This window comes from Acomys minous (genome assembly GCF_964271855.1).
Source record: "Acomys minous genome assembly, chromosome: 15".
In the NCBI taxonomy this organism is placed as follows: domain Eukaryota; kingdom Metazoa; phylum Chordata; class Mammalia; order Rodentia; family Muridae; genus Acomys; species Acomys minous.
The window spans coordinates 96,582,200-96,599,844 of record NC_140497.1 but is presented as its reverse complement, the minus strand read 5'-3'; the positions used below and the strand labels follow the sequence as shown (position 1 = coordinate 96,599,844).

The following is a 17,645-nucleotide window of genomic DNA, read 5'->3' as shown; positions in this document are numbered from 1 at the left end:
TACTAAAAAAATACATTTATGGCTATGGTTTTTTAAAGTTATAGCTATGAGATTGCTTTCTTTTTTCGAGAATGGAGAAAAACAAAAACAAAAACAAAACCACCTGAAAAGCTCTTCGGTTTTATTCTTTTCCTTATCAGATTACATGCAGTGCATCTTATAACACTCTTAAGCTTCTTCGGCCTCAGGCCTCTTACTTATAGCACCCTTCACTCTCGCTTCCGAGGTGAACCAGTGAAGAGCGAACTTCAAAGGCCTTTTCCAGCCCGCCACCATTCCCGCAGCGCAGGCTGATGGTCCCACTTCCTGGTGAGAAACAGCTGGCTATGCTGAACTTGCTTGCCCATGGACACGGGTTGGTTTTTGGCAGGACAGAGACTGATAATCACATCTCCCTTTAAAAGTCATGAAGTCCTTTTCTCTCCTGGTAACGCGCGCGCGCGTCTGAGCAACTCAAAAGAGGCAACCACCACCAGAATGCATGCTGGGAGTGCGAGCAGCGCCCTCTTTGGGCTTTTCCAAGCCTCCCAGGAGAACATTACACAGGTAAGTCCCATGGAAGAAAACATGGCTGCCATGAGTAATAGCGTCTCATCTTTCTTTATGTCTCTTTGGTTGTTTGAAACTAAGCCTAATTTTTTTTTTTTTAACCTGTGGCTTTCCTGCCTTGGCCTCCTGAGCACTGAGATGATAAATGCCACGTGCTGGCTCCTCCCTGTCTCTGTCAATAGCTTGTGTGGGATGGCCCTCCAGATAAACAGGTGCCTGGCCAGATACCTGAAATGCTGGAAGATGAGTTCAGTTGGCACTAGGCATCTACAGGTGCATTATTAATGCTACTTTAAAAAATAAATCAGTAACTTGCTTGAAAAAAAAATAGTAAATGCAAGTGTTTTTCTCACCGACCTACCGTCCTCCATCAGATCTGATTTTCAAAGTAAGGAGAGGAACCCTTCTGTGTGAGAGACAACAGGGTTGGGGCTGGGGGCGGAGCTAGTGGCACATTGGTTCCCTCTTTACCTTCAGTTTGGTAGAGAATAAACAGGAGGTGATTTGAAGTGCTATGCCAGACAAGTCCTTACAGAATCACCTCCCGGTTTGGCTCCCTGCTCCTACTTTGCAGCCTCTTAGCCTCCCTAGGTCCCCTCTCCCTGCCCTCCTCCAAGGCTCTCCAAGTGTGGGCGTCACACCCCCACACCTCAACCTGCCTCAGAGGCCTCCCGTCCTCGCTTAGTACCTGCTTTAATGCGGATTTATGTCGTTTAGTCATACAACGGCATGGCTCAGCCTGTAAACACATACAGGGGATTCAATGACATCTGCCTCCTACTCACTCCAGAGGCCCCAGGCCCCAGCTCTCCAAGTCTGAAATGCCAAGAGGTTACTGGTCAAAGTGTCACAGTGTCAGAGGAAGGGCTGGAGTATTGTTCAAGGTGCTGGTGTCCTCCATGGCTCCTCCAGCCACACCCAACCAAAGTGCTCACCAGTCGCAGAGCCTGGAGAGGAAGTCTTGACTTTGAGCTCACTTCTATGAAAAAACAAAACCAAACCAAAACAAAACAAAAACAGCTCTACCATTTATTTTATAATTTGGTTAATAAGAATTTAATTGTCACACTTGTCATTTAAATTAAAAAAAAATTTCCCTGTTGAAAAGGACAGAAGATAACAAGGGAAAGATTTACTCTGAGATAGTCACAATAGAATAGGACAAAGCACACAATACATGAATTATTAATAAAATATGCCCGATTTCCCTTCAGCTAATTCGGTATGTGTGACCCTTCTAAAACTGCACACCTCTGCGTGCATCTTCAAAAAGGGGTGACCCGAGGACAGCTTAGCAGGCAGGATGTGTGTCCTAGCATACAACAGCACTACAGGCCATATGGATAAGGTGTCCAATTCATTAAAACACTTGAAGCAATGCTATGATAACCAAATATTTCCCACAAATTCGCATTATTTTACAGTGAAAAAGTATCACTTTTTTTCCACAGAAAGGGCTTCCCACTCCACCCTTTCTTATGATAATGTAAATCTAAGCTGTGATAATTGCAGGGTTAGTTCATTGTCAGGTGCGTGTAAATCCCGGGGTTTCATTCTCCAGAACCAACAAAGCAAACGTTTGAACATGTGTTAGTTGTTTTTGAAATTTGTGGAGCATCGTCGGCTCCCAGAATTTCATTGCAGAGTTTTGGTACACGAAACAGAGCTCAAAACCCAGCCCAACTCACTTGGATCGTCACCGTGCTGACAAGGGCTTCACCCCTGCGACGAGAGGATGCACAGTACACACACTGCATAATATACAGTCTTAAGTGGTTGTATTTTTATTTGATGAAAAGTGAGGTTTTGAACTCTCCCCTCCCCGCCCCCTTATCAACAGGGTTAATTCCACGCCTCCACTGAGGGCAAGGCCACGGTGGGCGTCATTCTCAAAGCCTCATTTTGCAATCACACCACTGTCCTCCTGGCCCGGTACCTCCTGCGGCTCCAGGCGCCAAATCAACCCCCCCCACCACCACCTCGGCCCGGGCCCCGCAGGGCGGGCTCAGCTGAGGCGCAGCCCCCCGGCCCCCCCACTCCGCCCCACATGCCGCCTTTAATTTCTCAGCTCCGACCACCGGAAGCAAGAGCGAGGCGAGGACCCTGACGGTGAGGACGCGCCCACCGATGCCCGCTGGCGCCCCGAAGGGACGAGCCGCCACCCTGGCCCTTGTTCACCGGGCTCGACGCTCGCCCACCTCTTCCAAATTTAACCGTTACCTAAATCCGAAGGGAAATGAGCAAACCTCTGGGATTGGGTGTCAAGGTATTTTCAGCTTCGTTGGGCGTATTTATCCCCAAGTGTTTCCACAACAAGTTATTTCGGGGGCCAGAGGCGCAGGTTTCGCTCTGCGGACGCGGTGGCCACCAGCCCGGCTCCAGGCCGGCGGCACCGGGGTCTGGTGATTCACCGGGGGTGGGGGGTGGGGCGACGCTGCCCAAGCTGGCGACCGGGTTGGGGTGCGGGCGACCAGAGGGCCAGGGAGGCCTCGTGCGAGCAGAATGCTCCCAGCGCCCGCTCCCGAAATCTGTTGTCCTGAATCTGTGACTTCTCGTTGCGGAAGTCTCCAGGAGCCAAGAATACTTCGATTTTCTTTCTAGTCATTTCTAGGCTAGGTACTCAGACCTCCCGGGCCCTCCACAGATAGCCCTGCTGTCCCACAGACAAAACACATGGGGAGGGCGGTTCAGGGGTGCCCGGGAAGCTGACTGCAAGGATCACCCCACCACCACCTCCTGTAGCCTCCTGACCCCTTGCGCAAAGAAGGCTCAAGGCCCGCCGCCCCACTGGGGGATGGGGATGGGTCTGAGAGGGCTAGCGAGCGCCTCTAACGCTCAGGAAGTGAAGTTTGCGGTTTTGGGGGCTGAGCTCGGAAGGAGATTAAAAAAAAAAAAAAAAAAGTCAGAGAGACAGATCAGTCTCTCCCGAAAGCAAGATTCAGTTTGCACACTCTCAGAGCTCGGTGCCCGTGCCCTGACCCCGCAGGTAGGTTTGTTGAACTGCTGTGCCTCCTGCCCTGGCGGGGGTGGCCTTGAGGGCTGGTAGGAGGACACAGACACTTCGGGGACGTCCCGAGGACGCAGGCGGGTCCCCACCTGCTGCAGAGCTCCTGCGGCTAGGCTCTGAAGTCGCCCAAGTGGTGGAGCAAAAGATCTGGGCTAGCGGGCACACAGTTTGTAGGTTAGAATAGGAGGGCGGGACCCACGCGGGACGGAAACATCTGGTGGGCAGGGCATGTGGCGGCAGCTAGGTTCTGGAAGCCGCCTCCTGAGCGCCTTGCCTTCAGGTCCCGAATTCCCGGGGCCTCAGATGACCAGGGGGAAGCCTGGCGGGGCCGCCGTGCCAGGAGCGTGCCGCCCCGCCCCCTGGACGCCAGCTGCAGCACGAGGTCGCCTTCCCACGCGCCGGGCCTTGGGCCTTGCCATCCCCCCCCTCCTACCCGGAACCCAGCAAAGCCCTCCAGGGTGCGAGAAAGGCGTAGGTTTGTGGCCAAAGAGTGAGGACGCCACCTCTGTGTCTACCCTGTCCCGCGTGGTGCTGACGCACAGACCCAGCGCGGAATCAGACAGTCCTTCTGCTTCCCACGGATCAGGTTCCTGGCCAGCGCGGGCCGGAGCCTCACCGAGGCCCCCCAGGGTCCTTGTCCTGTTTTCCTCCTCTTCGCGCTTGCCCTAAGAATTGCGTGTGGGGGCGGGAGGGAGGAGGCTGTTCGGTTGGTTTGGTTTGAGAGTCTGTACAGTCCAAGGAGTGCAGGAAAAAATCGAAGCGGCAGAGCGCTGGTCCTGGGAACCAAATTCGACCTAGGTGTGTGGCCCCCTAGCCCCAAGGCCTTCTGGAGCCTAGGTCTCTGGGAGCGATTTCCAGCATACTTTTCTCCCCACTCTTCCTGGAAGCCCACACGTTAGGGCTGGGGATCTGGAGCAGGAGTCCTCAGGCTCATTTTGAGTGGGGACGACAGACACTGTTCCGTACCGCGCCCGTGAGCAGAGCGGCCCGGTTCCGTGGCCCTAACCGGACGATGCCCGAGGACCATGCGCGTACATCGCCTCGTCTTCTCTGTGCCCTGAGGCGGTTCAACCTTCATTGCCTTGGACCTTGGAGGCAGGTGGATTCGTTTCACCCTAGGCCTCCGTACTGACCGGCCCCCAGAGCCGACCAGGAGGAGCAGGAACGGAGTCGCAGCCCCGCCTCCCCGCCGGGCTCAGGTTTCGACCCGAGATTAGGTGAACTGATTGGGGGTTAATGAGAGCGAGGCCAGCTCGCAGTTCTGCTGGCTCCGGGACCCAGGCCTCCTGGCCACTGCTCGCTCGCTCGCTCGCTCGTGCTCCCTCCGGTTTCATCTTGTTGGCCCCTTAAATCGTTGATGCTCCACAAATTTGGGCGCCGCGTGTTTGCAAGTCTGCACGCACGCACAGACTCATCTTCCCCAGGACAAAGTTTTTGGTGAGCAGATCAAAAAATGCTTCTTCCTGGGATTTAGTTTTTGAGGCGGGGCCTACGGGGTCTGGAGTGTTTCACAGTGGTCGCCGCCGCCCTGGCCAGGGCCGCACCACTTTCCCAGTGGGCGTTTCTCCTGAGGCAAGTGTTGGTCCTTTGCCACCCCCACACCCCCTTTCCTGTCCCTCTGGCCTCTGCTGCACACAGACCCTCAGCCTCTATCTACTACGCCCCTCTTTCGCTTGTTTGTCGCAGGGTTCTTGGAGGTCTTGGCTCTGTGGCCCTTCCGGGTCCCAACCACTGGTGCCCTTGATCGGCTAAACTAATCCACGCGTCCCAGTCGCCCCAGCCTAGGAGGGACTAGGCGGGCTTTGCAGGGCTGAGTTGGGATAACGGATCCGGTTGTGGACTACAGCTCTCTGGGGAGTGATGAGCGAGCTTGCTAGGGAAGGGGAGGGCTGGGGAGTGGGCAGGGCAGAGCGAATAGACCTGAGCCAGAGCTCGGGGACTGGTTTTACCACTGAGCCGCTGCAGTAGCGCCGGAGGCCCAGACTCGCGCCACCTGTCCGAGTGCCACCTGGTGAGCGCGGCGCCTGGGGGCCAAGCCCCTCCTCCCGCAGGCCTCCCTCCCCTCCCCTCCCCTCCCCTCCCCGGCCAGCACTCTCCCTTGGCCTGGGCACGGACTACAGCCGCCAGCCGTGCTGACCCGCATTTCGACCCGGTTCTCCCCTCCTCTCAGAACTTGGAGTAACCTCAGGCTGACCGAGGGCCCAAACATCTGTCCGGCGGCTGGCCACCATGCCGCGCTCCTTCCTGGTCAAGAGCAAGAAGGCGCACAGCTACCACCAACCGCGTTCCCCGGGGCCAGACTACTCCCTCCGCCTGGAGACCGTGCCTGCGCTGGGCAGAGCAGGTGCGAGGCGCAGGGAGGCCGGGTGGGGCAGCTGCCGGGGAAGCCGACTCTACTCCAAGCCACCCCGCTCCCGGGAACCAGCGAGGCTATCCCAATGCCCCTCGGGTGGCTCAGGCTTGCCAAGCTTGCCAGAGATGGCCTTCCCGCTCCTAGGGGGGCCCTAAATCCACCGGGTCTGAGTGGACAGAGGAGGACGCAGGCACCAGGGTGGAACCTCTTCAGTTCCTCAAGGCTTAGGTGTTTCTTCTCCCCTGACTCTTCTCCGCAGACAGAGGCGTTGTGAGTGAGGACGAGGCGGCGAAGATGGAGCCCGGAGACCGTTTGTCCCCCGACTCTCAGCTAACCGAGGCTCCCGACAGAGCCTCTGCGTCTCCCAACAGCTGCGAAGGCAGCGTCTGTGACCAGAGCTCCGAGTTCGAGGACTTCTGGAGGCCGCCTTCTCCCTCGGTGTCTCCAGGTAAGGACCTGTTTCGAGGTCTTGTGACAGAGTTCCAGCGACCTAGCAGTACTGAGGGGAAGCCCTCACAGGAGATGCTGCACGTCTGTCTAGGGAGCTGGCTCCTAAGGAGACTGGCTGCAGGGGGAGGCCTTCAGGCCCCGTACTGGAGATCTTGCTTCCTTCCGAGGCGCTTAGCTCCAGGCTGGCTCTTAATTCGTTTGCCTGGGACTGACAGGTGAGATCAAGTGAGCCTACCAGAGTTTCCTACTAGAATTCATTGCTAAGAAAGTGTCAGATCCTAGAATCCAGAACCCAGACCCAAATACCTCACACAAGAGACCTGAGGAGCCTGAGACCCACAAATCTCAGCTTGCTGGCTCTGCCTTTGAACGGTTCATTTTCCCCCTTTCTCCTGCTAAGAAGGCCCAGGCTGGGGGGGGGGGGGGAGAGCAGGGGGGATCAGACCCTTGCGTTCATTTCCAGGAAGCAACTGAGGTCCCTGCAAACCAAGTGACTAGCTCATCCACCACGACCACCGCCACCACCACCACTACCCCCACACCCCCGTGTAAGCAGAGAGCTCTTCCTGGCTCTGTGTGACTAACAGCCTGTCATGGAACAGGCCCGCCCAGAATGCAGTGTGCGGGTACACGTTTACTCATATCCATCCAGTATCCACTTTTAGCGAAAATCACGTCTGTGGAGGAAGCAGAGTTCTTCTGAAAGCGGCTGACCCTTAACTGTAGTTTTCTTTTTAATCAGAAATGTATCAGGGATGAGCATACTTGTCTGCTGTCCCTTGCTAACTACGCTAAAACAGCTTCACAGCTTTGAGAAATCTTGGTGCCGGTCCAGTTTGTTCAGGCTGATACTTCTAGATAGCCTGGGCCTCCCAGTTTATCGGCCTCCCCCCCCCCCATAGATTATGAAGAAGGGGAGGAGGATTGAGTGGAATACTTGGAATAAGAGAGGTCAGGAGCTAGTAGCACGACCCTAGCCCTAAACTCTAAGTGTCTTTCCCAACAGGACTAGCAGGTGCTGGAAGGTGGGGGTGGGGGTATCCAGCCAGAGAACTATCAAATAGAATTTACCTACCTCCTCACCCTATGTCATTTGAAGAATCACTTTGCTGCTCTGTCGCCGGCCCAGGAAGCCCCGCAGGCCTACCTGAGTTTTACCTGGGGTGTTCTAACCAGCTAGGACGCCTGACAGCAGTGCGCGCGGGCTCCGCCCTGCAGCCTCGAACTTGCCCCTATGGTCCCTTGTGCCTCCACAGCGTCCGAAAAGTCCCTGTGCCGGTCTCTGGATGAAGCTCAGCCCTACACGCTGCCTCTCAAGCCCTACGCGTGGAGCGGCCTTGCGGGGTCTGACCTGAGGCACCTGGTGCGGAGCTACCGGCAGTGCAGCGCCCTGGAGCGCAGCGCGGGGCTGAGCCTGTTCTGCGAGCGCGGCGCGGAGCCTGGCCACCCGGCCGCACGGTACGGCCCCGAGCCGGCTGCGGGCGAAGCAAGTGCGGGGCCGCCGGGCAGCTGCGGCGGCGGTGGCGGCGGCGGCGCAGGAGGCGCCACCAACGGCGCGGGCTTGGGGCTCTACGGTGACTTCGGGCCTGTGGCGGCGGCCGGGCTGTACGAAAGGCCCAGCGCAGCAGCAGGCCGGCTGTACCAAGATCGGGCCCACGAACTCCACGCAGACAAGAGCGTGGGCGTCAAGGTGGAGTCAGAGCTGCTGTGCACCCGCCTGCTCCTGGGCGGCGGCTCCTACAAGTGCATCAAATGCAGCAAGGTGAGGCTCCCCGCGCGCCCTGGCCTCAGTCAGCCCTGCGCCTGAGTCCCCTGCCGCCGCCGCCGCCGCCCCGGCATCCGCTCTGCGCCCACCCGCAATCCTCCTCAGCCGTCTTCTCCCCGGTCCCGCTCGCCCCCAGGTGTTCTCCACACCGCACGGGCTGGAGGTGCACGTGCGCCGGTCCCACAGCGGCACGAGACCCTTTGCGTGCGAGATGTGCGGCAAGACCTTCGGGCACGCGGTGAGCCTGGAGCAGCACAAGGCCGTGCACTCGCAGGTGAGCTTGGCGCTGGCAGCCTGACCTGCACCAGGGAACCTTTCGAGGTGTCTGTCCGCGAGGCAGGCCCAGCCACTTTCCCACTGCATCCAGACTCCTTCCAGTAGCCCCCTCAGCTTGTTCTGATTTAGGTGTGCAGAGAAAAGTGGGTGATAGAGGCCTGGGGTTTGCTGCAACCTTAGTTTGAGGTGTTGCGCGAGCCTCCAGCGGTGGGGTTCTGTCGGATGAGAGGAAGCTTTGCCCGCACGGACATTTACTGCTGATGAAATGACTTTAGTGTTTATGTTCCCTTCATCCTTTCTGAGTGGCAAGGTAACAGTTCACTTCACAGTACCGGGTAGCCAGCGCTGGGCATTCATTCATTCATTCATTCATTTATATCTGTTGCCCGCGCACACCAGGTCCTTGATGAGTGCTTGTGTGATGATCAAAGAAAGGGAGATAAGCAAATTATTACACAAGTGTCCGTGACAACAGGCCATCTCGCCCAAAACCCACAGTGACTGGGGCGGCAGCGCGGCGGCGCGGGGGCGGGGAGGCGTGGGCGCGGGGGTGGCATCTTAAGTGGCTGAGGTCCTGTTGAGGGTGAAGAAACCTATCGACGGGTGTCGAAAATGTAGGGCGGAGCTACGCATTCCTCACCCACTCCCCAATCCTCACCCCCACCCCCATCCCCCCACCCCCCATCCTCCCACTCCCCGCCCCGCCCCGCCCCGCCCCCGGAGCTGTGGAGGGCTGTGGCTGATAATCCTTAGGTGTTGAAGCAAGGGATGGAGTTTTAAACTATGCGCCTGTGGGGGGCGGGGAGGGAGAGAGCTCCTGGCTCTGTGAGATCAGAGGAGGGAAGCATTTTTTCCTCCCTCTCCCCCCCCTGCAGGAACGCAGCTTTGATTGTAAGATCTGCGGCAAGAGCTTCAAGAGGTCATCCACGCTGTCCACACACCTCCTCATTCACTCGGACACCCGGCCCTACCCCTGCCAGTACTGCGGCAAGAGATTCCACCAGAAGTCAGACATGAAGAAACACACCTTCATCCACACAGGTGAGCTAAGCCTGGCCTTGTAGGAGATGCTCAGGAGGCCAACAGGACTCCCCTCTGACAGTCTGGCTCCAGTGAGTGCTTGGATGAGTTCTCCCCCGGAGGGACCCTGGTTTGGCATTGGGTCTGAAGGAGTAACTTTCTCTATGTTAAAGTTAAGAGCTTTGCTGCGTCACACCTCCCAGAAGGTCACTTTAAATGTTTGCTAGAGATACTGGGGTTCCTTGCCGCACCTACGTTTCAATTTTATAGGAGTGTTCTTTGTTTGGGTAGAAAAAGAAAGGCAAGTGGTCACCAAGTTTCCAGGTGACTCTGTGCTGACAGCTCCAAGAGACAGGAACTGTTCTATAGCCCCATCTCAGAGGTGAGGAAACCGAGGCTCATAAGGACCAGTAACTTAGCCGGGATTGCGCAGGGCTCAAGTTCAGACTTGTTCTTCTGAGTTCTCAAGAGTATGTGGCCTTGACTCGTTTGCTGTTGTAGTGGACTTTCTCACAGTTGTGGGTGTTGGTAAATGGGGGGAACATCTGTTCATTTGTTGTTCTTCTTAAAATGGCAACGGTTTTGTTCCCTAACAGTGACAGTTCCTTACCTGTTGGCAATGCTTTAAACACATCCAAGTGTTTCAGACTGTTCATTTCCGTTGGGCCTTTCCTGCTCCCCCAGACAGTAAAATGGGGCCTTTTTACTCAGACATCTAGTGATCTATCAAAGCCAGTTTGAGTAAATCTCAGCGCTCCAGCTTGCAGCCTGGGACGCCTTCCTTGATGCTTCAGGTGCAAATGGGTGGTAAACTTACTGTCGGGAGCTTGTGAACTGCAGGGACTCTCTTGCCCCTTGGTTACATGAGGCCACAGTTTCTGACTTTACCAAAGGATAAGAACACTTCTTTAAATCAAATCACACCTGGTGCAGCAGCACACAGGAGGCAAAGACAGGTGGATCCCTGTGAGACAGAGGCTAGCCTTGGCTACTTTATGAATCTAGGCCAGCTAGGGCTATATAGCAAGACCCTATAACTGAAAAAAAAAATCACTGTGTCTTCTAAGAGTCAGTCAAAGTTTGTAAATATTCATGAACAATGTAGAAATTTGTATCAGAAAACTCGAGGTGGGGGGAGGAGGCCCTCACTGTAATCATGCCCCCTTACCCGAAATTTTCATGAAATTCACTCTTAATAAATCACTTGAGACACTTTATAAAAATGAAAATAGAATCTTGACTGAATGACACACTTAAGCCTTTATTAGACGTTCCTATTATGGCTAGAGTTTATTTCTCAGCCTGTTTGCCTTTAGAGGACAGGGTAGGTTTTGTAAGGCGAGTCTTTATCAAGAAATCTTAAGCACAAAGGGAGATGGAAGATCTTGAAAACGAGTAGGCAGACACACTTTTCGCTTGTCTGTTTGACCTCTCAAGGCCAAGTCCCAGCCATAGGGCCCTAAGGGGACTGTTTGGGAACGTGTGCCGTTTACCCAAATTTTAACCAGTGCACAAGAGCGAGGAAAGACGGAAGCTGCTGGTTTTCTTCTTGTTACCTATTTTAAATATTTTCCCTCCGCTGGCTATTGATCTGCACCAGAGTTGTTAGCATATTAGGAAACCTGTGATTTAAAACTTCAATTAAAAAAAAAGAAGTAAAAGATAAAAAGAATAGACAGCCTTACGAACTGATTTGTGGTCCGAATGTGGACTTAAAAAAAAAAAAAAAAAGACATTGGATGAGCCTGTGTTCTTCAAGCGCAAGGAAGACAGCTTCACCGGCCACACAGAACTACACCCACTTGGAAACTCAGATTTGAAAACTTCCTCAGAGGAAAGTAGTCATAGGGTCTGTAGGACGGCCCCTCCCACCTCTCCTGCTGAACATCTGCTGTGGGGGCCTGTGCTTCTAAAAGCTGGCAGGCTAGTCCTCCGGGGTGGACTCAGCTGGCGAAGGCACGTGGCCTTTGCTCAGTTTCCGTTTAGCAGGAAACCGTTTGAGACCTTTGGCTGGGAGCCTCCACTCAAAAAGCCTTCCCTTCCACCTGGTACACCCGTGGCTTGCTGGTACCGACTTACAAGCCAGGAGGTAGCGAAGCATCACAGCCCTTTAAGGTCTTAGCCAGCTGCTAGCAAGAGCCACCGTGGGTTGCAACGGGGGCCCCTCCCAGCTTGATCATAGGCTCATACTTCCTGCCCTTGGTCCTTGCAGGTGAGAAGCCCCACAAATGCCAGGTGTGTGGCAAAGCGTTCAGTCAGAGCTCCAACCTCATCACACACAGCAGAAAGCACACAGGCTTCAAGCCCTTTGGCTGTGACCTGTGCGGGAAGGGCTTCCAGAGGAAGGTGGATCTCAGGAGGCACCGGGAGACGCAGCATGGACTCAAATGAGTACCCCTGGCCTTCTGCAACAGCAGCCCCGTAACACTATCGCGCGCCCGGTCCGCGGAGGGTGCCTTCCCAGCCTGCCTCCAGCCCCTCCTCAGGCTCTGAGTCCCGTGTGCAAAGCTCACCATGGTTAAACCCCTTCACTTTTCTTCCCGAAGCTGCTGGGGGAGATAAATTCCCTTCTCAAAGGTCAGCCCAGAGCGGGACCACAGCGATGGTCGGTGCTTTGGGCATCTCCGCAGCTGAAGATGGAGAGCGCAAAGGAAATCTCGCATCCCTCAGTCCTTTGCAGCGCTTAAACTTTGGACACTATTGGTGCGTTCATTGAGAGAGAAGAGCATCACTGTTCTGAGGAGAAGGCTGACTCCTCTCTCCTCCTTCAGACTCTGGTTTAGGGAAGCAAACCTCACTCCTTTGAAATCACTGCATACACCAGTAAGCCTGCTGCAAAGAAGCAGCAGGAAGAAAATGGAGAGTCAGAGGCCTTGTGTAGTCCTCAGAGGAGGTGTGGACACGATGTCCTTTGTGTACTCAGCAGGGGTTTATCGACCACAGGTTATCAGACCATGCTAGGTACTGACTGAGGAGCCAGAAATGGAAGTCACCCTCCCCCGAAAGCTATCAGTTGGACCCCAACTGAGTTCTTCTCTTCCAAGGAGTACTGAAAAAAAGGCCACACAAACACTCAGACTTCCCTTTGGGAGTTTTTCAAGTGTAAAAAAACAATTGGAAGGTTATTTTAAAAATCCATGAGCAAATCCAGTTTTCATGGTCAAGTGGCTATTTCATAAAACGGTAGAAGTTGGATAAAGACTGTGGACTCAGTTCCTGCCGCTTGTGTACACCCAGGGGAAAAAGTCGTATTTTTATTGTGAGGGTTGTAAATATTTCTAAATCTTCTTGAGTGCATTATGTATGCTAGATCATATTTATTAGAATGTTGTTTTAACTTAATAAAGTATTAAGATTATTGCAGCTTGCCTTTCATTAGGCCAGGGATTTCAGGGGAAGGCATTGTTGGTTTTGCTTATTTCTCCCTGTGGGGTACGCTGGGACAGGAGGAGTGTAGAGAATTATCAAAGAGTAAATCCTGATTGCTCCAATTTCCATTATTTTTCCTTTCCTTTTACTCCTCAGAGACACTTACTTCTCTCTAAAACAGATTTATTTTTATTATTTTTAATCATGTGTTTGTGTGTGGATAGGTGCACATGTGTGCTCATAACCACAGAGGCCAGAGAGGACCTCATTGAGCTGAGGTAGTTGTGAGTGGTTGCAAGCCACCAGACGTGTGCTGATAACCAAACTCAGGTCCTTCTAAAGAGCAGGAGGCAGTCTAAAACTGCTGGGCTAGCTCTCCAGCCCCACAACCAACCAGCCAACCAACCTACCTAGCTCTCTGTTCTTTCATCTTTTGAAAGAGAGTCTCACTATATGCATATAGTGAACTCATCGAGGTCCGTCTGCCTTCTAAGTGCTGGGATTAAAGGACTGTGCCACCCACACCTGCCCAATCCATCTTAAATGAAAACTTAGGAGGCGTATAAAACTCAACTCCTATAGCTTGTGGAGTCCTAGATGGATCCATAGGGACATTGGTTCTTACCTCTGAGAATTTCACCTCAAAACAAAACAAAACAAAACAAAAAATACCAGGACATAGGCTTGTAGATTAAAAAAAAAATCTTTGATTTAGAGATCTGAGTGCTTTTAAAATATTCACTTGTTTATGTGTATGTGTGTGTGTTTGTGTGTGTGTGGTATGTGTGTAAATGTATGTGCATGAATGTGCAGGTGCCTGAGGTGTCCCTTGAAGCTGGATTGTTGTGAGCTGTGTGACATAAGTGCTGGGCACAACTCAGGTGCTTTGCTCAGAGCCCTCCCCAGCCCGGGGCTCAGTGCAGACGCTGTCACTGAGGCATCCTGCGACTTGACAGATGTTCCCACTGCAAAGCCCTGGTCCTTCCACCCCAATCTAGTTCTGACTACTCAGATCCCATGGAGACTGGAGTGAAAAGGAGAGAAGACAAAGGGAAGGAGAGAGAGAGGTTGATTGATTGGCTGGCTGGCTGGCTGGCTGATGTGGATTGTGGATCTGGGTTTGTCCTGGGGTCACTATCCTGTGACGAACACCACGAGGAGGAAAGGGTTTATTTGTGTATTTTTGGCTTGCATATCACAAGTCATCTTCCACTGAGGGAGGCCAAGGCAGGAACTCAAACAGGGCAGGAACCTGGAGTCAGGAGCTGATGCAGAGGCTGTGGAGGGTGCTGCTCACTGGCTTGTTCCTCATGGCTTGTCCAACCTCACCCACAATGGGCTGGGCCCTCCTTCCTTACTCACTACAGCCCGATCTCATGGACACACTTTCTCCGATGAGGCTCCCTGTGCTGAGATAACTCCAGTGTGGGTCGAGCTGACATGAAACCAGCCAACACAAGCTAATTTTCTTCCAGTCCCGTCCACAGGTCCTTTAAAAGCCTGAAACAGGAGCGAAGTCCTGGCCTTCCCTGCTGCCTGCGCTCTGGAGGCTTCAGGACCTTCAGCCCACACACGTGGCCCAGTGGACCGGCCAGCACCTGCCCATTTCCATCCAGGTCAACTTCTCACATGTTAACTGAGTCCCCAGTGCGTGTTTGCAGACACAGAAGTGAGCTCAGGTTCTGTGGGGTGCCGAGAAGCCACCTGCCTCCTCCTGCAGCCAGGAGCCACAGGAGACTTTCTGAGTGGGGGTTTCGGGGGCCTTTGTGTCTCTCCAATCTAAGTCCTTGGCGGCCTTTGTGACCAAATCTTTCCTGGCCGGTGGACTCTCAGTCAAAGTTTGCTCCTGTGTGAGGCTGGAAGGCAGCTTTTCAGGAACTGTGGGTGATGAAGGGTATGAGGGTAGGGGAATCCATTCACAGTATCCTGGGAGGCAAAGCCTGATTGAATGAAGAGAAGACATCTTGCTCACGAGTCAGTGTGTGCACTGGTCTGTTAGTTCAACTTGATTGAAAAGTAAAATTGTAATAAAGGGGGGGGGTTGGAGTGATTGAAATCTATGGGCTCTGTCTTCTCCCCATCTTATTGAGGCCAGGAGGCTCTTTGGTCCACTTTTACTTTTTTGTTTATGCTATTGGGAGTTGTGTTCTCTCTTGCTCTCTGTCTCTCTCTCCTCTTCTCTCTCTCTTCCTCACACATGCTCTCTCTTACTCTCTCTTCTCTCTTGCTCTCTGTCTCTCTCCTTCTCCTCTCTCTTAACTCTTTCCCTCCCCCTCTCTCTCCCTCTCTCTCTCTCTGTCTGTCCATCTGTCTCTCTCTGCCCATCTGTCTCTCTCCCTCCCTCTTTCTCTCCCCCTCTCTTCCTCTCTCCCTCTCTCTCTTGCTCTCTGTCTCTCTCTGTCTGTCTGTCCATCTGTCTCCCTCCCTCTCCCTTTCTGTGTTGTGTTAGTTGTTTGTGTTCTTTGAGTTCTTTGAGACAGGGCTTGCTATGTAGCCCAGGCTGGACTTGAACTCATAATCTCCCTGTGATTATGGGGGCTCAAGTGGCTGGGATAACAGGTGTGTTTTACCATGCTTAGTCTAGAAATTATACTTTTGGTGTTAACTATATGCTTTTTTATTGGGAAAAATATTTATCTCAATATCCCTCAGTTTAGAATCAAAACAAATTACTGTGCCAGGTGCCCTGTGAAATTTGAAGATTGCAAATATCTCTTTTAATGTTATTACTTGGCTCCATTAAAAATGGATTGTGAATATTCCATGTCACATTATTCATGAGGTGGGCTCTCTGCCTTTTGTCTGCCAGAGTAACAGTAGAAAGGGTAACGGGAGACACCAGCGCACTTTGTTTCTGTCACTAAATTTTTAATAACACCTCCAGCTAGCCAGTTGGTGAAGCTCAGCTCTTGCACAAAAGTGGAAAAGCACAGCTAACTCTGAGAAGTCTTCAGGAGCTAATTTGAGTTTTGTTCATCGACACCAGACATGATTAAGTTACCTATCAAGTGTGCTGAGCTATCAGGATTCAAGCCCAGTAAAAGGTGAATTCCATCTGATTGGTTTGAGACACAAATGGAACAATTGAGTTCTCTAAGCCCCGCCTTAATTAAAGGGGCAGCGAGCATCATTTGGGTGAACATAATGATTTGACCCAAGCCCTTTTGTCTGTTTAACCTGATCATTTAACAGAAGCAAGTTAGCAGAAAGGAAACCAAAAGGCCCTCACTGATCTCCCCTTGCATCTCTAGAACTCTGTCTGGTTAAATCTGCTCTTCTGAGTTATTACCAAAGTCAACGGTTTCTATGAAGCTCATCACATATTTATTTAACCAACTCTTTTTATCCATTAAGCCTAGTCTAAAACAAAAAATTCAGACACATTTCACCCAGAGCCTACCTTTAAAGTTCACGGATTAGTTTTTGTTTTCCAACCCTTTATCCAAAGGTCTATATACTTTTGTTTGTTTAATTTTTTTGGTCAGGGTACTCATAATTTATCTCTAAATGCTTCATTCATTTATTTGCTATATAAACATACATCTAAAACTGAAATATATTTCACAATAAGAATTTGGACCTTTTTATTTATTATTGTTATTATTATTAATTATTAATTATTTTGAGAAGGGTTTAACTCTGAGCTAGCAATCTCTTTGCCTTCTGAGGGCTGGATTTACAGGTGACTTTTTTTGTTTTTGAGACAGGGTGTCTCCGTGTAGCCTTGGCTGTCCTGGACTCACTTTGTAGACTAGGCTGGCCTCGAATTCACAGAGATCTCCCTGCCTCTGCCTCCCTGAGTGCTGGGATCAAAGGCGTGGACCACACATGTCTGGTTCCATGTGAGTTCTAACAATCTTCTCTTGGACAATTTTTTCCCTGATGTCTTAGTATTTAATTATTAATCTTATAGTTTTTTTTGGAAGATGTTTTAGAAAAAACGAAGGTTTAGAATTGCAGTGCTATTCACTTTTTAAGCAAAGCCCTTAAACCAGACTGGAAGGTTCCAAAGAAGCAACAATTGTCTGGGGTGTGCCCACCATTCCGTTATGTTTGCCTATTTTATTCATTTAAAAATTTTTGTTATGTCTTTGTTTATATATGTGGGGGGTATGTTAAGGTCAGCGGACAACTTTATCTCTATCCCCTGTAGATTCTGGGCATCAGGCATACTGGCAAGCACCTTAAGTTGCTTTACTTTGAAGTAGAATACTACAGGTGAGATGGAAGGTCACTGGATCAGCTGCAGGTGAGATGGAAGGTCACCGGATCAGCTGCAGGTGAGATGGAAGGTCACCGGATCAGCTGCAGGTGAGATGGAAGGTCACCGGATCAGCTGCAGGTGAGATGGAAGGTCACCGGATCAGCTGCAGGTGAGATGGAAGGTCACCGGATCGGCTGCAGGTGAGATGGAAGGTCACTGGATCGGCTACAGGTGAGATGGAAGGTCACTGGATCGGCTGCAGGTGAGATGGAAGGTCACTGGATCGGCTACAGGTGAGATGGAAGGTCACTGGATCGGCTGCAGGTGAGATGGAAGGTCACTGGATCAGCTGCAGGTGAGATGGAAGGTCACTGGATCAGCTGCAGGTGAGATGGAAGGTCACTGGATCAGCTGCAGGTGAGATGGAAGGTCACTGGATCGGCTACAGGTGAGATGGAAGGTCACTGGATCGGCTACAGGTGAGATGGAAGGTCACTGGATCGGCTACAGGTGAGATGGAAGGTCACTGGATCGGCTACAGGTGAGATGGAAGGTCACTGGATCAGCTGCAGGTGAGATGGAAGGTCACTGGATCGGCTACAGGTGAGATGGAAGGTCACTGGATTGGCCTCACTTCCTGTCATCTGCTTCC

The 17,645-nt window shown here is 52.3% G+C and overlaps 1 protein-coding gene across 1 annotated transcript; it reads left to right on the top strand.

Annotated features, from left to right (window-relative positions):
• The first annotated feature begins 4,026 nt into the window (after nt 1-4,026).
• GFI1 (growth factor independent 1 transcriptional repressor) lies at nt 4,027-12,768 on the top strand. Its single transcript, XM_084759892.1, has 7 exons — nt 4,027-5,567; nt 5,727-5,900; nt 6,169-6,357; nt 7,616-8,121; nt 8,261-8,398; nt 9,276-9,441; nt 11,633-12,768. The coding sequence occupies exons 2-7, from the start codon at nt 5,786-5,788 to the stop codon at nt 11,809-11,811; spliced, it is 1,293 nt and encodes a 430-aa protein (XP_084616018.1). The 5' UTR covers nt 4,027-5,567; nt 5,727-5,785; the 3' UTR covers nt 11,812-12,768.
• The last annotated feature ends 4,877 nt before the right edge of the window (nt 12,769-17,645 follow it).